The sequence below is a fragment of the Larus michahellis genome, chromosome 7 (genome assembly GCF_964199755.1).
Source record: "Larus michahellis chromosome 7, bLarMic1.1, whole genome shotgun sequence".
NCBI lineage: Eukaryota > Metazoa > Chordata > Aves > Charadriiformes > Laridae > Larus > Larus michahellis.
Window position 1 is genome coordinate 2,287,037 of NC_133902.1, and position 19,135 is coordinate 2,306,171.

The window sequence follows — 19,135 nt, forward strand, 5'->3', positions numbered from 1 at the left end:
GGCCACCAGAATTCCACCAGGAGGGCCACCAGGGCGTCACCAGTGCCACCATCACTGGCACCACCAGCGGAGCCACCAGTAAAACGACCAGTGCCACCCGCAGCACTTCCACCAGTGCCACCATCAGGAGGGCCACCAGGGTGTCACCAGTGTCACCATCACTGGCACCACCAGCGGAGCCACCAGTAAAACGACCAGTGCCACCCGCAGCACTTCCACCAGTGCCACCATCAGTGGCACCACCAGTGGAGCCACCAGCAGTGCTTTCACCAGGCCGCCAGCAGAACCACCAGTAATGCCACCGCTGCCACCAGTAGGGCCACAAGAAATGGCAGCGGCGGGGTCATCAGCGATGACGCTAGTGCCAACACCAGTAGCACCACCAGTGCTGCCACTAGCAGAGCTACCAGTGCCACCAGCAGTGGCACAACCAGTGGAGCCACTAGCAATGGAGCCACCAAGCAGTGCTTTCACCAGGCCACCAGCAGAACCACCAGTGATGCACCACTGCCAGCAGTAGGGCCATCAGCAATGTCACCAATGCCACCACAAGCAGTGCCACCGTCAGTAGCGCCACCAGTGCCACCAGCAGAGCTTTGGCCAGTCCCCACCCAGTGCTGCCGCCACCAGTGCCCATCCCCGTGGCCGGCAGCGTCCCCACCAGAGACAGACGGGACCCGGCTGCAGGGTACAAAGTGCCTTTATTGCCACGGCGGCGGTCCCCGAGGTGTGGGGACGGCCACCCCGGGGGTCCCCTCACACCTGCAGCTGCAGCAGGGCGGGGGCCGGGGGGTCGGGGGGCTGCGCCAGGCGGTGGCAGCCCTCCAGCTCCCCCAGCACCCCGAAGAGCCGGCTCAGCCCCTCGGGCAGGGGGGAACCTGCAGCGGGGGGACAGACAGTGAGACCCCGAACCCCCCCACAGCCACCACAGCCCGTCCCTCGTGTCCCAACCGCAGCATCCCCCCACACCTACCTTCCCCCCGGGGGCCATTTTGGGCGTCCTCCGGCTCCAGCAGCTCCCAGTACTTTTCCCTGGGGAGAGGGACAGGCCCTTGGCAGGGGGCACAGGGGGGTGCGAGGGGGTGTGTGTCCCCATCCCGGGACGGGGGTCTCACCTGAGCGTCCCTCGGAGTCCCTGGAGGTGGTGGAAGAGGCGCTGGGCCTCCGCCGCGGGGTCCAGGGGGTCGCTCCACTCCTGCAGGGTGACGCCATGGCGGGTCCGGTCGCAGCCCGGCCCTGCGGGAGAGCGGGGCTCGAGAGAGCGGATGGGGGACGCACGTACCCCACCAGCACCCCTGTGGGGGGGGGGTCCCCTCCCCGCTACCTGTCCTCTCCTTCTGGTGGCAGCAGCTCCACTTGTCCCCGCGGAAGACGCCGGGGTGGTAGGCGCGGAGCACGCGGGGGTTGTTGCCGCACACCTTGCGCAGGGCCGACAGCCACTGGTTCAGCTCGTTGACGCACTGCGAGGGACGGCACAGTGGCGGCGGGGGCGTCCCAGGCTGCGCCGCCCCTCGGGGTGTCCCCCCCGTCCCCCGTCCCCCTCCCACCTTGCACTGGAGGTAGGCTGTCTCCTGCCGCCCGCCCGCGTCCATGTAGACCACCTGCATGACGTGGGAGCTCCCGAAGCTCTTCTCCTCCACCTTCTCCGCAGCGAGGATGTCGGCCAGGGCGATGGCGCCGATACGCTGATGGTGTGTGTGGGGGGGGACATGACACAAGTGCCACCTCGCTGCCAGCCCCCACCACCCCCCAGCATCCCCCTACCTCAGCGCCAGGGCTCTTGCCGAAGCTGAGGGCCTCCCCCGTGAGGCAAAAATGGAGTTTCTTAGCGGTGGCGGCAAGCAGCGGCCCCTTGCCCCGTGTCTTGTGGATAACAAGCGGCCCCTCCTTCACCACCGCGGCAGAGGGGCCCGGCGGCCGCCCCTCACCTTCCTCCTCCTCCTCCTCTTCCTCCATCCCCACCAGCCGGGCGATGAAGTCCTTCATCTGGGCGATGCCCTGCTGCAGGGCGGGCAGCAGCGGGGCCAGCCAGGCCTCCTTGGCCCGCCCGGCCGCCGGCTCCATGTTGCCCACCATCTGGACAGCCTGGAGACCCCCGGGGATGGTGGTGTCACTGGCACCAGACCCAGCCCTACCCAATGGGAAGCAGGTGAGCTCCCCAAAAACCCCACCTAGGTGACACCACCGACCCCCTGGTGTCCCCGCTCCGTCCCACCTTGGCCAGGAGCAGCAGTGTGCGGCTGGTGCGCGCGTCGGCGTGTGTGTCCCTCAGGTGGAAGAGCTTGGGGGTCATGATGGCCGGCGAGAAGAAGCGGAGGCAGAGGAAGCTGGTGACGGCCACGAACTTGGCGTGCTGCAGCCGCCCGAGGGAGAGGAGAGGCGTGAGCGTCTGTCCCAACGCAGGACAGCCCCAGGCACCACATACATCGATGCTCCAGGGACATGGGGGCTGGCTGCCAGCAGCAGGGTGGCTGTTTGGGTGCTGCATGGCCCCATTGTCCCCCTGCGCCCCATCCCCGGGGGCTGCCCCCATGCCCGAGAAGGGACCTCATCAACCAAAGCTGGGGGACTGCACCCAGTGCGCCCTGTCCCCCGGGGATGTCCCTGTTTGACCCCCCAGTGCATCTCCTGCTGCGGACCAACCTGGTGCTGGGGGAAGCGCTCCCCGACACGCTGGAAGAGCTGCCGGAAAGTGGCGCGGATGACGGGGGGACATGCTGCGGCTGACTTGCCGATGGCATCCAGCAGCTCGCTCAGGTAGGACTGGAGGTGCTGGCGTCCCTGCTCGATCACCTCGCCCTCCGTCTGCACCCGGTGCAGCCCCGAGCACCTGCGGGCACTGGCACCATCAGCCCCATGGCCAGGGAACCCCCGGCCTCGCCACCCCCTGCACCTCTTACCCGACGTCTTTGACCTCCACCTTGCCGGGGTCCAGCTCCACGTACTTCTTCTCCTCGAACACGCGGGTGATGGTGGGTCCCAGGATGGCGTGCAGGTACGGCATCCCCGTCACCTGCCGAGGGACCATGCAGGGGATGGTGATGGGGGCAGGGCCACAGGTTTGCCACCCGACACCCCCAGACTCCCCGATATGGGTCACCTAGGGGATTTTCTCCAACCTCCCAGCCCCAGGGAAAGACACAGCCCCACCAGCCCTCCCAGTACTCCCCCTGGGAACCGTCCCCAGTGGGGACAGCCCAGAGCCAGGGTGACATGGGAAGAGGAGGTTTCAGGCAGTGCGGCACCTTGAGGAAGGACTCCATCGACTTCGAGGCCAGGGAATTGCTCCGGAACAAAGTGTTGGGCTCACCTGCAAAACAGGAGAGAGTCTGTGGCCTGGGGGATGGCCACGGGTCACCCACCGGGCAGCTTCAATCATGGGAGGGGGCATTTACAGGGGCTGTGCCCTCCACCCCCGGCCATTTCCATGGGAGTTATGGGGATTTCCTAACCTCAACCCACCTGCTCCTCCACCAGCATCAGCCCCCACATTGCTCGGGATGAACCCAACAGGTTCCCACCCAGAGCACGGCCTGATGGCTGAACCTCAACCGTCATCCCCCCAAAAAAATCACCACGGAAGGTCCTGGAGGTTTTGCAGCCCCAGGAGATGGTTGGAAGCCTCCAGCTCCGCTCCCCGCTCCAGCCTTACAGGGCTTGGCCAGCTCCAGCTCGAAGAGCAGGTCCAGGAACTCCTTGACCAGCCCTTGGCCCAGGAAGAGTTTGACCAAGTTGATGGCGACCTCCTGCCGGCACTCGGCCGTGGTGGTTTCATCCAGGAGGGTGACCAGGTGCACTTGGCCATCCTGGTGGGGAGAGGCACCACGACGTGATGGCCCGAGGGAGACACATGCCCCGGCAGAGAGCTGGAGGCAGGTGGGTGCCCTGGCAGGGCTTCGCAAGGACCCCTCACCTGGAGCCCCGACGTCACCTCCTGGCACAGGAGCTGGACCAGGGGCTGGTAGCAGTGGGACGGCAGCACCGTCTCGTCCCGCAGCCTCACCTGCAGCTGCAGCGAGCCCAGGCTGCCTCGGCGCCTGCGGGGGCACAGGGTGGGTGGGGAGAGGGATGTAGGGATGGACGGAAGCGGGGGAGAAGCACTTCACCAAGCAGGAGGTGGCCCAACAGCCCGGGAAAGCCTGGGCAGGCAGGTGGGGCTGCCCGGCACTTTCCCCTCTCCCCGACAAGGGCGTTTCCAGGAGCTGCCCCTCCAAAGGGAGGATGCTTCCCAGGAATAACCCCAACAGCCCTGCGGGCACCAGGACCGCCCCAGCACACCCCAACACCCCCATGCCGACACTCACTCCTCCTCCCTTGGCTTGGACTTGTCCGGCCACAGCCTGAACCAGCCCTCCTCCTGCCCGGCCGCCTCCAGCCCCTGGACACTGAACACCACCTGGGAGGGGAAGGCAGGAGGGGGTCGGGCGGGCAGCCGGGAGGGCCCCCCACCCCCGGCAGCGGCGACAGGGTTTGGGGACTCACCTTGCCCAGGAAGTCGTTCCTGCCGACGAGGTCCCAGTCCCACACCTCCACGCACAGCTTCTCCCCGGCGGGCTGGGCCAGCTCGAACTCGAAGGTCTCGTTCCAGCGGGGGTAGCAGGATTTCTTGACCACCTGCAAAGGCAACGGCTTCATCCCCCCACGCCAGGTGGATGTGACGCCCCCCCAGGGACACCGAGCTGGGGATGCTGGAGAACAGGGCTGGCTCCTGGCCGAGATCCGGGCTCCCCAGTGGGGTGATTTCACCTGTACCACCAGCAGGTTGGAGGATCGTGATAAACTGAAGTCGTACTCACGGTGCTCTCCTGCGTCTTCCCGTTGTAGCGCAAGCGGACAAAGGGGTCGGAGGCGCCGTTCCGGTCCTTCCTGGCCAAATCCCTGCCGAGAAGAGGGGGAATTTGCCAGTATCCTCCCAAAATACCTACAGGTACCCACGGCACCCACTCCCCTCCTCAGTTCCCAGCATCTTGAGATGCACGCCACGAAGACCAGCACATGAGGTGGACCCTGCCCCAGGACCCTTGTCAGCTGCCGGGTGGTGGGGAGGATGCTCTGCACCCAAGGGAGGACAACTGAGAAGACCCTGCTACTGAGGGAAACTGAGTCACGGAGCAGCCAGGACCCCACCGTACACGTCCCAGCTGCACGCGCAGCCCCTGCCACCCCCGTGTCCCCTCCTCACCTGGCCTCCAGCACGGTGCAGCACAGCAGCCGCCGGCTGCCATGGCTCCCCTGGACCTCCACCCGCAGGTGGATCTCCCCCTGCACCTCCTCGTCCGGGTCCACCTCGCTGAGGCTCATCCAACCACTGTAGCCTGTGGGAAAACGGGACACCTTCATGGAGGGGGTCATTGCCCCAACAACCTTGGGACCGGCTTGTCACAGGGGTGGGAGATGGGTCCCCGCTGGGACCCTCCTGGCCACACGTTCCCCTACCCTTGGGGTGCTCCGCCAGCATGTCCCGGGTGATGCAGACCTTCCCGATAACGTCATCGCGGCTGGAAAACAAAAGCCAGGAGCAGGACAGGGTGTGGGATCGGAGCCCGCCTGCTCCGCCTGGCCCCAGGCAGGACAGCCGCCGCCGCACGTTTTGGGGGGGGGAAAAGGCACCCAGGTGTTCTGGGCTGGGGCCACCACTGTGTGTCTGTCCCCATGGAGCGCGTCAGCCACCCTTTGCTGCCAGCTGCAAAATAACCTTGGGAAATAACTTCACCTGTTTGTGTCCCAAAGCCCAATCCAGGTGTGGATTCTCTGCTGTCTACAATGGGGTTGAGCACGCAGGCAGCCAAAGCCACCAACGTCCAAGTCCCCATGCCGAGCACCCGCCGCCCCACAGCCGACCTGCCCGTACCTGAGCGCATCCTCATCCATGACGTAGATGGAGACGCTGTGAAAGGTGGGCTGGAGGTGCACCTCGTATTCCTCCCCCCAGAACGGGGACAGCGTCTTCCACACCGTGGCAGTCCTGCGGGGCAGAGAGCACTGGTGACGGTGACAGGGGGAACAGGACTCCCTCGCCGGGGCACTCCCCACCTCTCCAGCCCTGTGAGCTTCCCAGCTTTTGGTGACACGTGGCTGGGGCCGGCACCCACAGTGTTGAACACACAGATGGGGCAGGGGGTGGGTCCCAGTCCCTGTCCTGTCTTGTGGCTCTGGGCTGGCAAGACATGGGGGGTGGCTTACAGGGTGGTGGGGTGGCCACGAGCTGTTTGACATCGCAGCCTGCGTCTGGAGGGGTGGCTCAGCCCAAAGCAGGGCATAATAGTAATAGTAATATTAATAATATTGTGCCTGCAGCAGGGTAGATGGAGGAACCTGCCAGGAGAAGGACACGCCAGCAGGTTTGGAGACCAACCAGGGACATGGAGCCACTCACCTGATGATGGCCTCATCGTCGATCTTCACGATGCAGTACGGGTCGCTGCTCCCCGTGCTAGAAGGACACGCCACCACAGCTCTGTCAGCGCCACCAGCCGTGGCCCTGGCCCCCCGCCCCAACCCCGCGGGGCTCTCACGGTCACGGGTGACCAAAGCCTTCAGCCCCGGCAAAACACCCCACAGAGCGGGGACCTCGCAGGCGCCCCTTGTAGGGACACCCCAGGGCTATGGGGTGCTGGGCAGCAGGGGCATCAGCGGGTGGATTTGACCCTGGCTTCGCTCCCAGCCTGGGGAAACACATCCCTGACTGTGTCCGGCCACCGCATCCCGCTGGCAGCTGAACGTGGCTTTCCTCTTCCAAATAGGAAGGCGAAGAACAAACAAAACCCACCCTTTCCCCGAAACAGCTCCAGGCACCCGCGGCCCCGTTGCACGCACTGGGAGCCGGGCCACGGCAGCCTCCTCCAGCCCCGACACCATCACAGGGACGGGGACATCCCTGGGGACCCCCCCGCAGTGATGCAGAGGGTGCGAAGGGCAGGCAGCGCGTGCCAAGGCACCCACGGGCCGGTGACAGCCACCATGATGCTCTGACCCTGCTTCCTCTCCGGGGGCGACCTGCTCATGCGCTGCTAAAAAAAAAATAATCACCATTTTACAGCTTATTGCCCATCAGAAACGAGGTGACTCAGTTGCAGGCAGGGGCGGGGGCTCCGGCCGGAGGCAGACGAGCCGGCAGGACCCGGGTGCTGGCCAAGAGGGTGGAAAAGTTGTGGCTCCCGTGTCGCACACAGCCAGAGCGGAGCAGCCTGCTCTGAGCATGGTTACTCATTAACGCCGGTCCTGGCGGCGTTCGTTAGCCAGCGGCGAGTGTCCCAAAGAAGGGGGGCAGTGCCCAGGTCGGGGTTTGGGGATCCCAAGCACAGAGCGATTTCTCCAACCTAAAACCAGGGAGGTTGAGAGCCAGCTGCTGGGGGAATTAAAGGGCTTGAGGGAATTAAAAGGGTTTGGGGGGCTCCCTGCTGCGCAAATCACGGCTGTGAGGGGTTTTCTCCGGGCTGTGCATCCCGGCACCGTGCTGGCCTCCCCAGGCACCCCTGTCACTTCGGGCCATGCGTGGTGGTGGCAGTGCAGGCAGGTTGCTAAGAGCAGCCTTCCGCCGGCTCACCGCCGTCTCCCTCCTGAGAGGGTTTTAATGAGCGCGGTGGGTGAAGCGCCATTAGCCAGCGCCCGCCGCTGACATTTCCTGCCTTGTGCAAACCATGGAGCGGGCAGGGAGCAGGCAGGCAGAAAGGGAACATCTGCCCACCCCAGCCGTGCCCAGCAACGCCGGGCGGGCTTCGGATGGGAGCTGCCTCAATGCCAGCAACAGGAAAAGCTTGTCCCCAACACGGGGATGTTTCGAGCACATGGGCTGCTCCATGTCCCCGGGGTGCCACGAAGCCGCCCTTGTAGTACCGGGGCATCGCGTCCTGCAGGGATTAAACCACAGGGCAGCCAAAATTCGTCCCCCGCAGGCTGCAGAGGCCCCCGGACTGCCGGGGAGCCTGTGATCAGCGTCAGTGGGGGACAAATCCCTGCTGCAGAGGCAGGTGGGCAACCCGGCAGCGCGCTGGGCGACACCGTCTGCTCGGCATCGCCGTCCCTGGAGATGTCAGGGGAGGAGATTGATAAGGCTGGCAGGCTCTCCGCGGGCGCTGGGCACCCTGCTGACACCTACGCAGAGCACGGCTGGCTTCGGCCACCCGCCCCGGCCCCCCCAGGCTGGCACGGGCAGCGGCAGGAGGCTGTCTGTGCAGGGGAAGGAGCCAGGAAAGGGGAAGGATGGGCTTTCAAAAGAGGAAACGGAGAACGAAGCTTTAAAGTATAAATCAGGGAAGGGGGAGGGGGAAAAAATATACGTGCTCTCCAGAGCCATCCTTCCCGGCAGGCAGTGCTGGGGGAGAGGGGGGCTGAGGCACTGCGTTTTACAATTAGAAATTCATCCACTTTTGCCCAGCCCTTGGAAGGGAGGGGCAAGAAAATAAAATATATATATATATAAAAAAAAAAAAAAACAAACCAAAAAACCAATAAAGCAGACTATGTTCCTTGCTTTCCTGCAATGAAGATGCAGAAGAGGATTTTGCTCAGCTGGGAAGGGGCTCCCGCTCTCAGCGTATCCCGGCGTGGGGGGGGGGGTGGGACGGAGGCAGAGCCCACCCCGAGCTGCTGCGGCTCATCCCGCCTGCCCTGGCCCCGGCGTCAGGCAGGGACGAGCCGGAGGGTGAAAGCAGGAGCGGGTTCCCTGCCCCTTTATGGGCAGTTTCATGGTTCCCTGCCTCTTTATGGGCAGTTTCGTGGTTCGGTGGCCGTACGGTGCCAGCCCCGCTCTGGGCGGGTGCTGGCGTGGAAGGCAAAACCCAGAGGCTCTTCTGCAGCAGGAGGAGGTGGGAGACCCGGGGACAGCAGCGGTTTGGGCTAAACCCCGGGGAAATCACCCCGCTGCTGCTGGGGCAGGGGAGGGGGTCGCCGGTGGCACAGCTCCTCGGAGCAGGGTGGCACTGGGGGGGGGGTGGGGGGTCACAAACCGCGGTAACATCGGCCAAACCCTGCTCCTGCGGCTGCCTGTGCTGGATCCCACAGGAGCCCCACGGGGGTCCGGGGGTGCCCCATCACCCACGGGTGCTTGCCAGCAGGGTCAGACCTGCAAATACGCCCCGGGGACGCCGCCGACACCCCGCAGATGGATTTCCCGTGGGGACGTCGGCGGCGATCCCAAAGGCTGTGCCAGGACAGGGCAGAGGAGCTGGATCCCGTAAGCCCCCGTCGGCAGGGGAGGGGGACGGCGGCCAGCCACGGCCAAGGTCAGCCGGCGGCGGGTGAATCGGGTTCCCCCCCGCCCCGGGGCGGCCGCTCTCCCTCCCCAACGCCGCGTCCCAAAGCCTGGAAAGCTCGGCTCCAGGCGTTATTGCACGGCGGCTTTCTGCAACGCACTCTCCTAAAAAACCAGAGCCTCCGAAAAACCGGAGCCCGCCTGCGCTGGCTCAAGCTGCCGGCAGGGAGTTATGCCGAGGGATTTAAAAATCAGGCTCCGACACACGGGATTTAAAAAAAGAAAAAAAAAAAAAAAGTCATGTTTCTTTCCTTGTTTATCCTCTTTTTCCATGACGGCTGAAGGGGGTTTTGCTGGTTTTCCGGCAGCCTTGACCCTGCCCGGCTGCCGAGCACTGCTCAACAGCTTCCCGCTGCTTTGGTGGCTGGCGGCCGCCCCACATCCCACCCACATCCCACCCCATAAGGATCAGAGCGATGAGGATAATGCCGGGACGCGTGGGCAGCCCTTGGGGGGCTGCCACGGAGGGAATGCCCGACCCAAGGGGCTGCCAGCGGAGCCCCTGGATCCCAGCCAGGGCTGGGAAGAGAGCAGTGACAGGGGACAGAGCACCGGGGGCTCCTCCCTGCTCCTTTTGGGGGACGGTTGTACCAGGTGTCCTGCTGCTTGTCCAGGGGTCCCCCCAAAGGACCCAGCTCCAGGGCCAGCTGCAGGGGTGGGGGGTGTGTGGCGGGGGCAGCCCTGCCCCACGGCAGCACAGGGGGAGCCCCACAAGGCAGGAGCACTGCGTGGGGTACCCTAAAGCACTGCTGGGGGCGACCCCAGTTCTGGGTGCTCCTGGGAGGCAACCTCGGAGCCATCCCAGGGGGTGTCCCCAAGCAGGGGGACACCAACGCACTACTGAGGGAGCCCCCAGAGCACTGAGAACAGGCGGGGGCACCCAAAGCCACCCTGGTGGGAACCCTCGAAGCAAGAGGGGTCCCAAAGGCACCCTGGGGGGAACCTCCAAAGCACAGAAATTGCTGGGGGCACATCCAAAAGCCATCCCAGAGGGAATCCCCAATGCAAGGGGACCCCAAAGCCATCCTGGGAGGAGCTCCCAATGCCAAGGGGACACTAAAGCCACCCTGGAGGGAACCCCCAAAGCACCCCCAGGCACTGCTGGGGGGGAATCCCAAAGCCATCCTGGGGGGAACCCCCATTGCAAGGGGACCCCCTAAGCCATCTTGGAAGGAACTCCCAAAGCACAAGCACTGCTGGAGGAGATCCCAAGCCGTCCTGGACGAGCCCCCAAAGCTGGGCGACACCCCAAAGCCACCCTGGGGGAGTGTCCCTAAAGCACAGGTACCTGTTGGGGGGGACACCCCACAGCACTCCTGGGGCAAGGGGGCTCCCTCCCGGGGCGCCCCTCCCAGACCTGTCCCGACCCCCGGGGGACACTCACATGTCCTTGGCGGGCAGGTTCCTGCCCTCCACGATGCGGATGGAGAGTGCGCTCCGCCGGGCCATGGCGGGCGGGCAGCGGAGCCGAGACGCGGAGCCGAGACTCGAACCCGCGCTCCCCCGGCCCCGCGCCCATGTGCGGGCCGGCGGCGCCGCCGGCTGCCAATCAGCCCACGGGGGCGGGGAAAGAGGCGGGGCCGGAAGCCATTCCCCGGCGGCGATTGGGTGATTATATCGGCTGTCGGCCAAGGGGCGTGGCTTAGACGGGCGTGGGCGGGGCCTTTGCGGGAGTGGGCGGGGGCTAGCCCTGTGTGGGCGGGGCCGGGGAGGCTCAGCCCGGCGCCCCGCTTGGGTTGGCAATTAAGGACCGGCCCTAATTAAGCCCCCGCTCCACCTCCTGCTCCCTCCCGAGCCTGGGGGCTGCAGCCCCCGGTCCGGCCGCTCCCCTGCGCCCCAAAACCCCACCTTTTGTTTGGAGTTTTTAAGGGCTGTACCCCCTGGCTGCCGCACGCCCGGAGGGACGGGCGGCATTTCTGGGGGGTGCTATAAATACCGGGGGGGGGACACACACAACAGGGGACCCCTCCTGCGACACCTGCCTCCGCTCCAGGACTCGCCCGGCACCCAAAGCTGGGGCTCAGGGCCATGCAGGAAAACAGTGCCAGGCCTTGGCATTTGCACCCGGCCGCCACGGGGACGTGTTGGGGACACGCTGGGGACACGCTGCTCCGTCCTGCAGCTCTGCCCCTCTGCATCCCCCGCACGGGGGGACGGGGCGCAGTCCCCTGCCGCCGCCGCTCGCGCCCCGCCGTGTGCCAGCTCCAGCCCTACACGTGGTCGGGGCCACGTGTCCCACCTCCAGCAGCGCCCGTGTGACGGGGGACAAATCCCCCCCTCCTGTGCCGCTCGACACCACTTTGTGGGTGAAAGGGGTGTTTCAGGGCCAGGGCGGGGGCAGGATGGCGGTGACCCGTGTTTGCCAGATGAAACCGGCCCTTCGCTGCGTCCAAGCCGATCTCGGCAGGGGTTAATTGCTGGAATTGCTTGATTTTCCTTGGCTGGGCTCCACGGAGGCCGGCTCCCGCCGTGCAGGGGGGCAGGTTGTTAACAACCCCCCCGGGCAGCATAAGCACACCCCGGTAAGGGCACTGTGACCATGGATCGGGTGTAAGTGTGATGCTGCCCTTTGCACGGAAACAATATGGGGATTTTAACATACGTATATGATGTAATACATAAATACGTACCTGCCCCGACTCCACTCAAAGGGGGGGGCACAGCCACCCTGCAGCGTTCTCCAGCCTCCCTGTCCTCAGCACCGGGGCGGGGGGGTTCATCCTGCCGAGGCTGCAGCATCAGGGACCCCAGGACAGGGTCGGGATCGGTGGATCAGGCCCCCCACAGCCCCTGGTACAGGATCGGGCCCCCACAGCCCCCATTGCAGGACCAGGGACCCCCACCCCAGTGCAGGACCAGAATCGCTGTGTGAGACACCCCACACCGCCCCCAGTGCAGGATCAGGCCCCCACATCCCCCAGTTCAGGATCAGGCCCTGCACTGCCGGTCCCCTCCTGCCACCTCATGGCTACTGGGGGGCAACACCAGCAGCACCCGGGCAGGATTGGGCCAGCTCTGGGTGGGGGAGACCCTCCTCTGGGGTGAATCGCTGTGGGGCGAAGGGGAACGGGGAGAAACACCCTCCTATAGCCCCCCAACCACCCCTGGGGGCATTTCTGTGCCCCTCACCCCAGCACCGGGGCTGTTGGGGGGCCAGTTCCCCCTCCACCCCCTGCCTTGTTCCCCACCTAAACTGGGCACGTGCGATGCCACGTGCCCTGAGCCGGGTGTGAAAACGCTTCTCCCACCCCAGAGCACCCCCCAGCTGCCCCCTGCCCCCAGGGATGGGGGCTCTGAGCCCTGCGTGGGGCACGGGGTGGGGGCCATGGGGCTTTTCCCAGAGCCGTCGACGTTCCGGCGGGTGCCATTCCCAGGGGGTCACAAACAGGAGGCAGAGTCTGGGCTCAAAGCATGCGGAAAGGGCTTTAGTCTCCCGATCCATCACAGCTCCCTGCCCGCGGGGCAGCTCTGGCCGTGCCTCCGCAGGGGTGGCCATCGTGCCACCCACACCGCTGGGGCAGCCGCGAAGGCACCCGCGGGTGCGCAGGATGGTGGCGGCCGGCGCGGGAGCAGGTGGGGAGGTGCTGGGGGAGCGGCGGGGGGCTGTGGCGGGGGCTCAGAGCCGGGCGGCCGGCTGGTCGTAGACATGGTGGGTGTTGTACCGCTGCACCGTCACCGCCTCCGGCTTGCTGAAGGTGCTGCTGCCACTGCTGGCGTCCGAGCTGGGGAGGGAAGGGGGGGTGAGCGACGAGGGTGGGGGCTACGGGGTGACCTTGTCACCCCCTGACGCCGGTCCCGTGTGCCCAGCACCCATCGCGGCTGTGGTGGGACGCGGGGGTGGCACTTACCCCCAGAGCAGCATGGCCACCAGGCCGGCCAGCAGGATGGCGAAGAGGATGGAGAGGATGGAGGTGAGGGCGATCATGCCGGCGCTGTGCCCGCTGCCCGGCACGGGGATGTTGCCGGATGGCTGGGCTGGGGAGAGAGCGGGAGGGGAGGCGGTGGGACGTGGACCTCGGGGCAGCGCGGGGAACACGGCGCGGTCGCGGGCCAATGTGTGACACCATCACACGGTGCCGTCGCGCCCCAGCAGGACCCACAGCACCACCCTGCCTCAGTTTCCCTGGCTGTTCGCAGGGACGCTGCACCCCGAGATGCTGGTGCTCGGCGTGTAGCCCCCCGGGACCACCCAGCATCCCCCCCCCAGACCCCGACGGCTGCGGGGTGGCGCAGGACGAGCACCCCGGCAGCGGTACCTGTTCTCAGGGTGATGGGTTCTGACCAGGCTGTCTGGGCCACGGGCTTGGAGCCGTCCAGGGCGAGGAACTTCACCCTGGGATGGGAAGGGAGGTTGGCCACACTCTCCTGAGCCGGGGGGCTGCCGGCAGACCCCGGGGGGGGCACGTCCCCGTGGGCAGACTCACTGGTATGGCCCGGGGCCGGGCAGGGGACCGTTGCAGGTGGGTCTCTTCTTATCCTTGGCGCAGCGGGTCTCGCTGCCGACGCGCAGCACGGTGATGTCCCCGGGGTTTTTGGGGCAGGGGTAGTTGAGGATGGTGGTGTTGAGGGTCATGTAGGCAAGGGTGCTGTTGAGGAACTGCTGGAACTCCCGCCCGGGACCCCCCGGCTCCACGCTGTTGTTGAAGTCGGGGACGGCTGTGGGGACGGGGACGGGGGTAAGGAGGGACCCCGGGGAGGGGGGTGGGGGGGCGGCGGTGGGAGCCCTGCACACAGCCCTGCCCGGGGCCTCGCAGCCCCCCACCTACCCCTGGGATCGGCCACCACCAGCCAGATGACCGTGTCCTTCGATACGTTGGTGAAGACGCAGCGGGGCTGGTCCAGCACGAAGGTGGAGGCGGTTTTCTGGCCCCCCAGGGATGAGCTGGCCAGGACTGGGGCCACCAGGGTCGGGAGATCATCTGCGGTGAGAAGCCAAGGGGGGTGCAGCGGAGGGTGCGGAACCCCCCCGCCCCCCCTCACCTTCCCCGCTGTAGCCCCCGAGCAGCGGCTATGACAGGCTGCAGCGGTGCTGGGGGCTCGGCGTGGGGACAGGGACAGGAGGGAGGTGACCCCTGTGATGCTGCCTGCAGGGCCCCCCGCTCCCCTCCCACCCCCTGCTTTGGGCTCAAACACAACGTATTCCACGAAAAGAGGAAGGAAAGACGCCCCGTGCCACCACCCGGGGGGGGACACCCCTGCGAGACCCCAGAGGACCCCACGCCGTGCCAGCAGACCCAGGAAGGTGACAGCAGGGACGCTGGCGGTGGCACCCAGAACAGGGGGGCGGCATCAACTGCCCTGCACCTCCAGGCTCCAAGGAGGGGTCCCAGTGGCCATGTGCTGGGGACCCCCGCAAGCTGGGGACAGCGGGACCCCCCAGCCCAGCCCGGTGGCGTTGATGGACTCACCCAGCCCGTGGGCCGTGGCCAGGAGCAGCAGGAGCAGCGGGAGCATCGTGCGGGCGCCTGAGTGCCGAGGGCAGGAGTGCGGGCGTCCGGGCTCCGCGTCCCCACGGGACCCGCCTGCGGCTGCCAACCGCCCACATTCCTGCGCCAGCCACGGCCCCGGTGGCAAACAGGTCGGGCTCGTTTCCCCGGGGGAGCATTTGCTACACCCGAGCGCCCGCCGGCGAGGCGTGCTGAGAACCGCCACGCTCGTGGCACGGGTGGGCAACAGCCCTCAGCCAGGCCATGGGGTCACGGGGAGGGGGCTACCCCCCCCCCCCAGCCCCCACCGGTGCTGGCATGTGCCCCCCATGACACCAAGCGCCACCAAGCTGAGGCCCCAGGTGGTTTTTGGGGGTCCCAGTGTCCCCATCCTCCACAGCCCCAGCCCTGCGCGGCCGCCAGCGGGGTGGCAGGTGGACGGTGGGGGGACACACCGCCCCGCGGCCGGACAAAACGAGGAGGCGGTCGCAGATGAAAAGTGAGAGTTTACTCAGCAGGACAGGGACCAGGGCGCCGGGGGGCGAAGCAGCCCAGCCCCGGGGGGCTGCAGCCGCAGCCGGGGGGCAGGGGCTGGGGCAGGGCCGGGGGGATGTGGTGGGTCCTGTAGGACCTGTGGGCGAAGGCGCCGTTCCCCGGATCCCGGCGGCACAGGGACCCCCACGCCTCGGCGCTGCAGGGAGAGAGGAGCAGAGGCGTCAAGTGGGGTCCACGGGGCTCTGCCGGCCCCCCCTGCGCCGACCACCCCCGAGGGGCCCTTTCTCCTTGCCAACCCCCCCAGTGTAATAAAAAAAAATTTGTTTTTAAATCTTAAAACCATCTCCTTTGCTCCATCTCTTTGCTGATGGGGCCGAGGAGGGGGTGTTCTCCCGGGGCTCCCCCACGGATGTGCCCCCCCGGCCCCCAGCGTGGCCCCCGTACCCCACGGCGCCGAGCACCGCCGCGGCCAGCGCGGCCCCCAGGCTGGCCAGGATGGAGGCGACGACGACCGGGGCGCTGTCACGACGCGCGGGCGCAGGGTCGATGGTGCTCGGGCTGGCGGCTGGAGGGAGGCGGGATGAGGGGTGTCGGTGGGGGGGGACGCGGGGGGCTCAGGGGTGGTGCGATGGAAAGGGGAGGGATAGGGATGGGGGCGATCGGGGGCCGCTTCTCCCCTCCAGACGTTGGGGTGACGGCACAGGGCCGATGCCACACAGCATGCTGACACCCTGACCGGGCAGGGGGGGGCCTGGGGGGGTCCCCGCTACCTCTCCGCAGGAGGATGGGGTCCGACCACCTCGTCTCCGCTTTGGGGCCGTGGCAGCCCATCACCAGGAACTTCACCCTGCGGGGTGGGTGCAGCGGTGACACCAGGGGGGACAAGAACACCCCGGACCTGGGGGGGGGGTGTCCGTCCCACCGGCCTCACCTGTAGGGTCCCGGGGAGGGCAGGGGTCCGTTGCAGGGGTCCCGGCCGCCCTCTCCCCCGCACGCCGTGTCATCCCCAACACGCAGGACGGCCGGGCTCGGCGCTGGGCAGGCGTAGGCAGCCGCTGCCGTCTCCAGTGTCATATAGGAGTGGGCGGTGGGCAGCCGCTCGTACGGGGGCACATCATCGCGGGACAGGGGGTTTCTGAAGGCGTCCGAGGCTGCGCGGCACGGATGGGGGGTGAGTGGCTGTGGCGAGGGTCCCCCACATCTCCCCGCCATGGCAGGGAGCACGTGCCGGAGAAGCGGGCGCTCACCGTTGGCGAAAGCCACCACCAGCCAGACGGCGTCGGAGGCGTTGGCGTGTCCATCGAAGACGCAGCACGGCATCTCCAGCGCGAAGGTGGTGGCCGTCACCTTCCCCGGCAGCGCCGCGGGGGGCACGCGGGGCACGTAAGGCAGCAGGGCTGGGGGGCGGGCAGTGAGCGGGGGGAACCTGTGCCCCCCCCTGCCCGGCGAGCTCCTGACCCCCCAGCTTGCATCCGCGCCAGCGTCCACGAGCGCCGGTGCCAGCACAGCCAGGGCTCACGGGGCGCCGGCAGCACCAGCACCAGGGGGATGGTACCAGCGTGGGGACCCCCCCAGCTACGCCCGGCCCCATAACCTCTTCCCTGCCACAAACACTCCGCAGCCCCCCGAGCCCCCGTGCCCCTCTGCCCCGTCCCCCCGGGGAGTCACCCAGGCCCGCGGCTGTGCCCGTCCCAGCCAGCGCCAGCAGCACCCACGGCAGCTCCATGGTGGTGTCCCAGCGGGGCTGGACTTGCCGCCTGGCTCCGCTCGCCCCGTCCCACTGCCCAGGGGACGGTCCGCCCCGCGAGCCCCCGCCGTGGGGACCGCCTGTCCCAGGGAACCGGACCCTCCCAGCCCCGCATTCCTGCACCGGCTCTGCCGGCCCGGCAGGACCCCGTGGGCAAAGGGGCCGGCTGTGCCTCCAGGGTCACCCGCTGGTCCCAAGCCCCCCGGGGAGCCACCCCGGAGCCGAGGTGCCAGGGTGGGCTGCGAGGATGCAGGGCGCAAGCCAGCCATGTGCAAGGGGAAACTGAGGCACAGAGGAGGCACCAGAGGCACATTCAAGAATGGGTCATCAGGAGTCGGAGGTTTTCTTGGGGCTAGGGGGGCAGCCGGGTGAGTGGTCCCGCACTCCCGTTCACCCCACCAGGACCTGACCCCCTGTGGGTGCTCTGTGCCCACCCAGCATTAGAGCCAGGGCAAGGGGTGGGCCCGCACCCGGCTGGTTTTGGGTGCAGCCAGCCTTGCCCCGGGGGTGGGGAAGCACTCCAGAGCCATCACACCCAAAACTCACCCAAAACCCCAGCCGTTCAAGGCGAACTGTCCCACCCAGCGCCGGGGGTGCGGACGCACTCAAGCTCCAGGGCCAACCCATGCTATTTCCCCATCCACCCTTCCCCCTCGCTGGCAGCGGGGGCAGATCAGAGCCCCCCTCCCAGGGGAAAGGGTCCCCGAGCCCTTGGGACGCGGCCAGGGATGACAGTGACCTTGGAAGGGGAGCTGCCCCGGCCCCCACCGCCAGCCCCCCCAGCTGCTCTCCACGCAAAGGGGTTCGAGCGCTCCTTCTCCGGTGTTTGCCAAGGGCCGCAGCCGCCCGCTCCTGCGTGGGAGGGGATTTTCCGCACCCCCCCCCTTCCCGAAGGTCCGGGGACTGTGACTTCAGATTAAGTGGAAATGGGGCATTCAAAGATTACACGGTCCAGCTGCGGAGGGGACAAACAGGCGCAGCTGCAGCCTCCGTCCCTCCTCCCATCCCTGCCTTATTCCTCTCCTCCGACCCGGCAATACCAGCCCTGGGGTCGGCGGGTGCCCTCGGGGACGCACCGGCCCCCTCTCTGCCACCCCCGAGCCCTCCTGGGCGCTGCCCGGCGGGGTGCCAGCGGTGGGGTGAGGGTGACGCAGGGGGACACTGAGTCACAGTTTCAGCTGCCGGTACCCGCTCTGGGACGCGGGGCCGGCATACCTGCGGGGTCAAGGCTCGGCTAATAATAACCACCCTGCTGAGAGCGAGCCGGCACCGCAGGGGGAAGGGAGAAACCCCCGCCGCGGGCCTGCAGCCAGGGCCAGGGGGACACACGGCTGTCGGTCAGACCTGTGGGGTGGCGTTAGAAGCACTTATGTGGGGCTCCGTCCCCTCCCAGCTTCGCGTCGCAGTCGTGCTTTGGTCCCATGCCAGCCACGGAGCCTCCCCCCCACCCCCAGCCGGCTGCTCCCCCTGCCCCAGGGCACCGAGGGGACCCGCTTGGAAGCGTCTCCCTGTGCAGTGGTACCCGAGCACCCGGCTCCGCTGCTTTCCCCCGGCTTTGCCGCCTGCATCCCCCCGGCCACGGGGGCTAAGCCGTCTCAGGGCTCGGCCCCAACGTGGCAAGGAGTTTAAGAGACGCCTCGTGTCCTCACGCTGGAGGAGGTGACAGCCAGGGACGAGCCTGGCCAGCTCGCACCAGGGTGCCCTGGCCCTGGCCCTGCCCAGACGCCGGGAGGCTCCACCTGATCCAGGCACAGGAGCATCAGCTGAAGCTGCCTTGGGCGACGCTGGACAAGAAATTCTTGCTTTGTACAGGGCTGGGTGAACCCTGCTCAATTTTTGCTTCAATTCACTGTTTTGATTGCTGGGAGAAGATGATCCGGGGATAGAAAGCTGAGGTTTAAACTCGAAACCTCTCCCTTTTGCCAGCAGGGTGGGAGAGGAGCAGAGACAGCGCGTTTCCGCAGGGCTCAGCAAGACAAACACATACCTGCTGCTCCCAAGGAGCTCCCATTCTTGCAGCATCCTGACTCCGCTGGGTCTTTGAGGGTTTTCTCCCTCGAGCCTGCAGCAGAAGGCAACCAGGAGGCTGTGAGGACAAAGCTCCAGCCCTTGACAGCTCTTAAAAACCTTTACGTTTCGTATTTCCTTGATGGAAAGAATATTGTCCCTCTGCTGGTCCAGGAGCTCCCGGTCCCAGCAGCCACCATGAAGCAC

General features: G+C 66.9%; 2 protein-coding genes across 3 annotated transcripts; both read right to left on the minus strand.

Annotated features, from left to right (window-relative positions):
• Positions 1-320: 320 nt before the first annotated feature.
• Positions 321-10,736, minus strand: LOC141746567 (ras GTPase-activating protein 4-like). 2 transcript variants are annotated; one of them, XM_074595310.1, is made up of 20 exons: positions 10,638-10,736; positions 6,377-6,433; positions 5,852-5,965; positions 5,437-5,498; positions 5,183-5,315; positions 4,797-4,878; positions 4,483-4,614; positions 4,305-4,396; positions 3,914-4,037; positions 3,653-3,806; positions 3,246-3,310; positions 2,901-3,013; positions 2,644-2,830; positions 2,216-2,353; positions 1,765-2,085; positions 1,548-1,685; positions 1,325-1,460; positions 1,116-1,236; positions 974-1,032; positions 689-878 (listed from the first exon to the last, which is right to left on the minus strand). In XM_074595310.1, the coding sequence occupies exons 1-20, from the start codon at positions 10,700-10,702 to the stop codon at positions 757-759; spliced, it is 2,415 nt and encodes an 804-aa protein (XP_074451411.1). In that variant the 5' UTR covers positions 10,703-10,736; the 3' UTR covers positions 689-756. The 2 variants fall into 2 exon arrangements, with proteins under 2 accessions (XP_074451412.1, XP_074451411.1); XM_074595311.1 differs by lacking the exon at positions 974-1,032 and having other exon boundaries at positions 321-878.
• Positions 10,737-12,869: 2,133 nt separating this feature from the next.
• LOC141746741 (uncharacterized) lies at positions 12,870-17,190 on the minus strand. Its single transcript, XM_074595802.1, has 11 exons — positions 16,890-17,190; positions 16,106-16,571; positions 15,945-16,021; positions 15,619-15,739; positions 15,311-15,370; positions 14,662-14,891; positions 14,020-14,172; positions 13,678-13,909; positions 13,510-13,586; positions 13,102-13,228; positions 12,870-12,975 (listed from the first exon to the last, which is right to left on the minus strand). Exons 1-11 carry the CDS (start codon positions 17,188-17,190, stop codon positions 12,870-12,872), a joined length of 1,950 nt encoding a protein of 649 aa, XP_074451903.1.
• Positions 17,191-19,135: the final 1,945 nt, after the last annotated feature.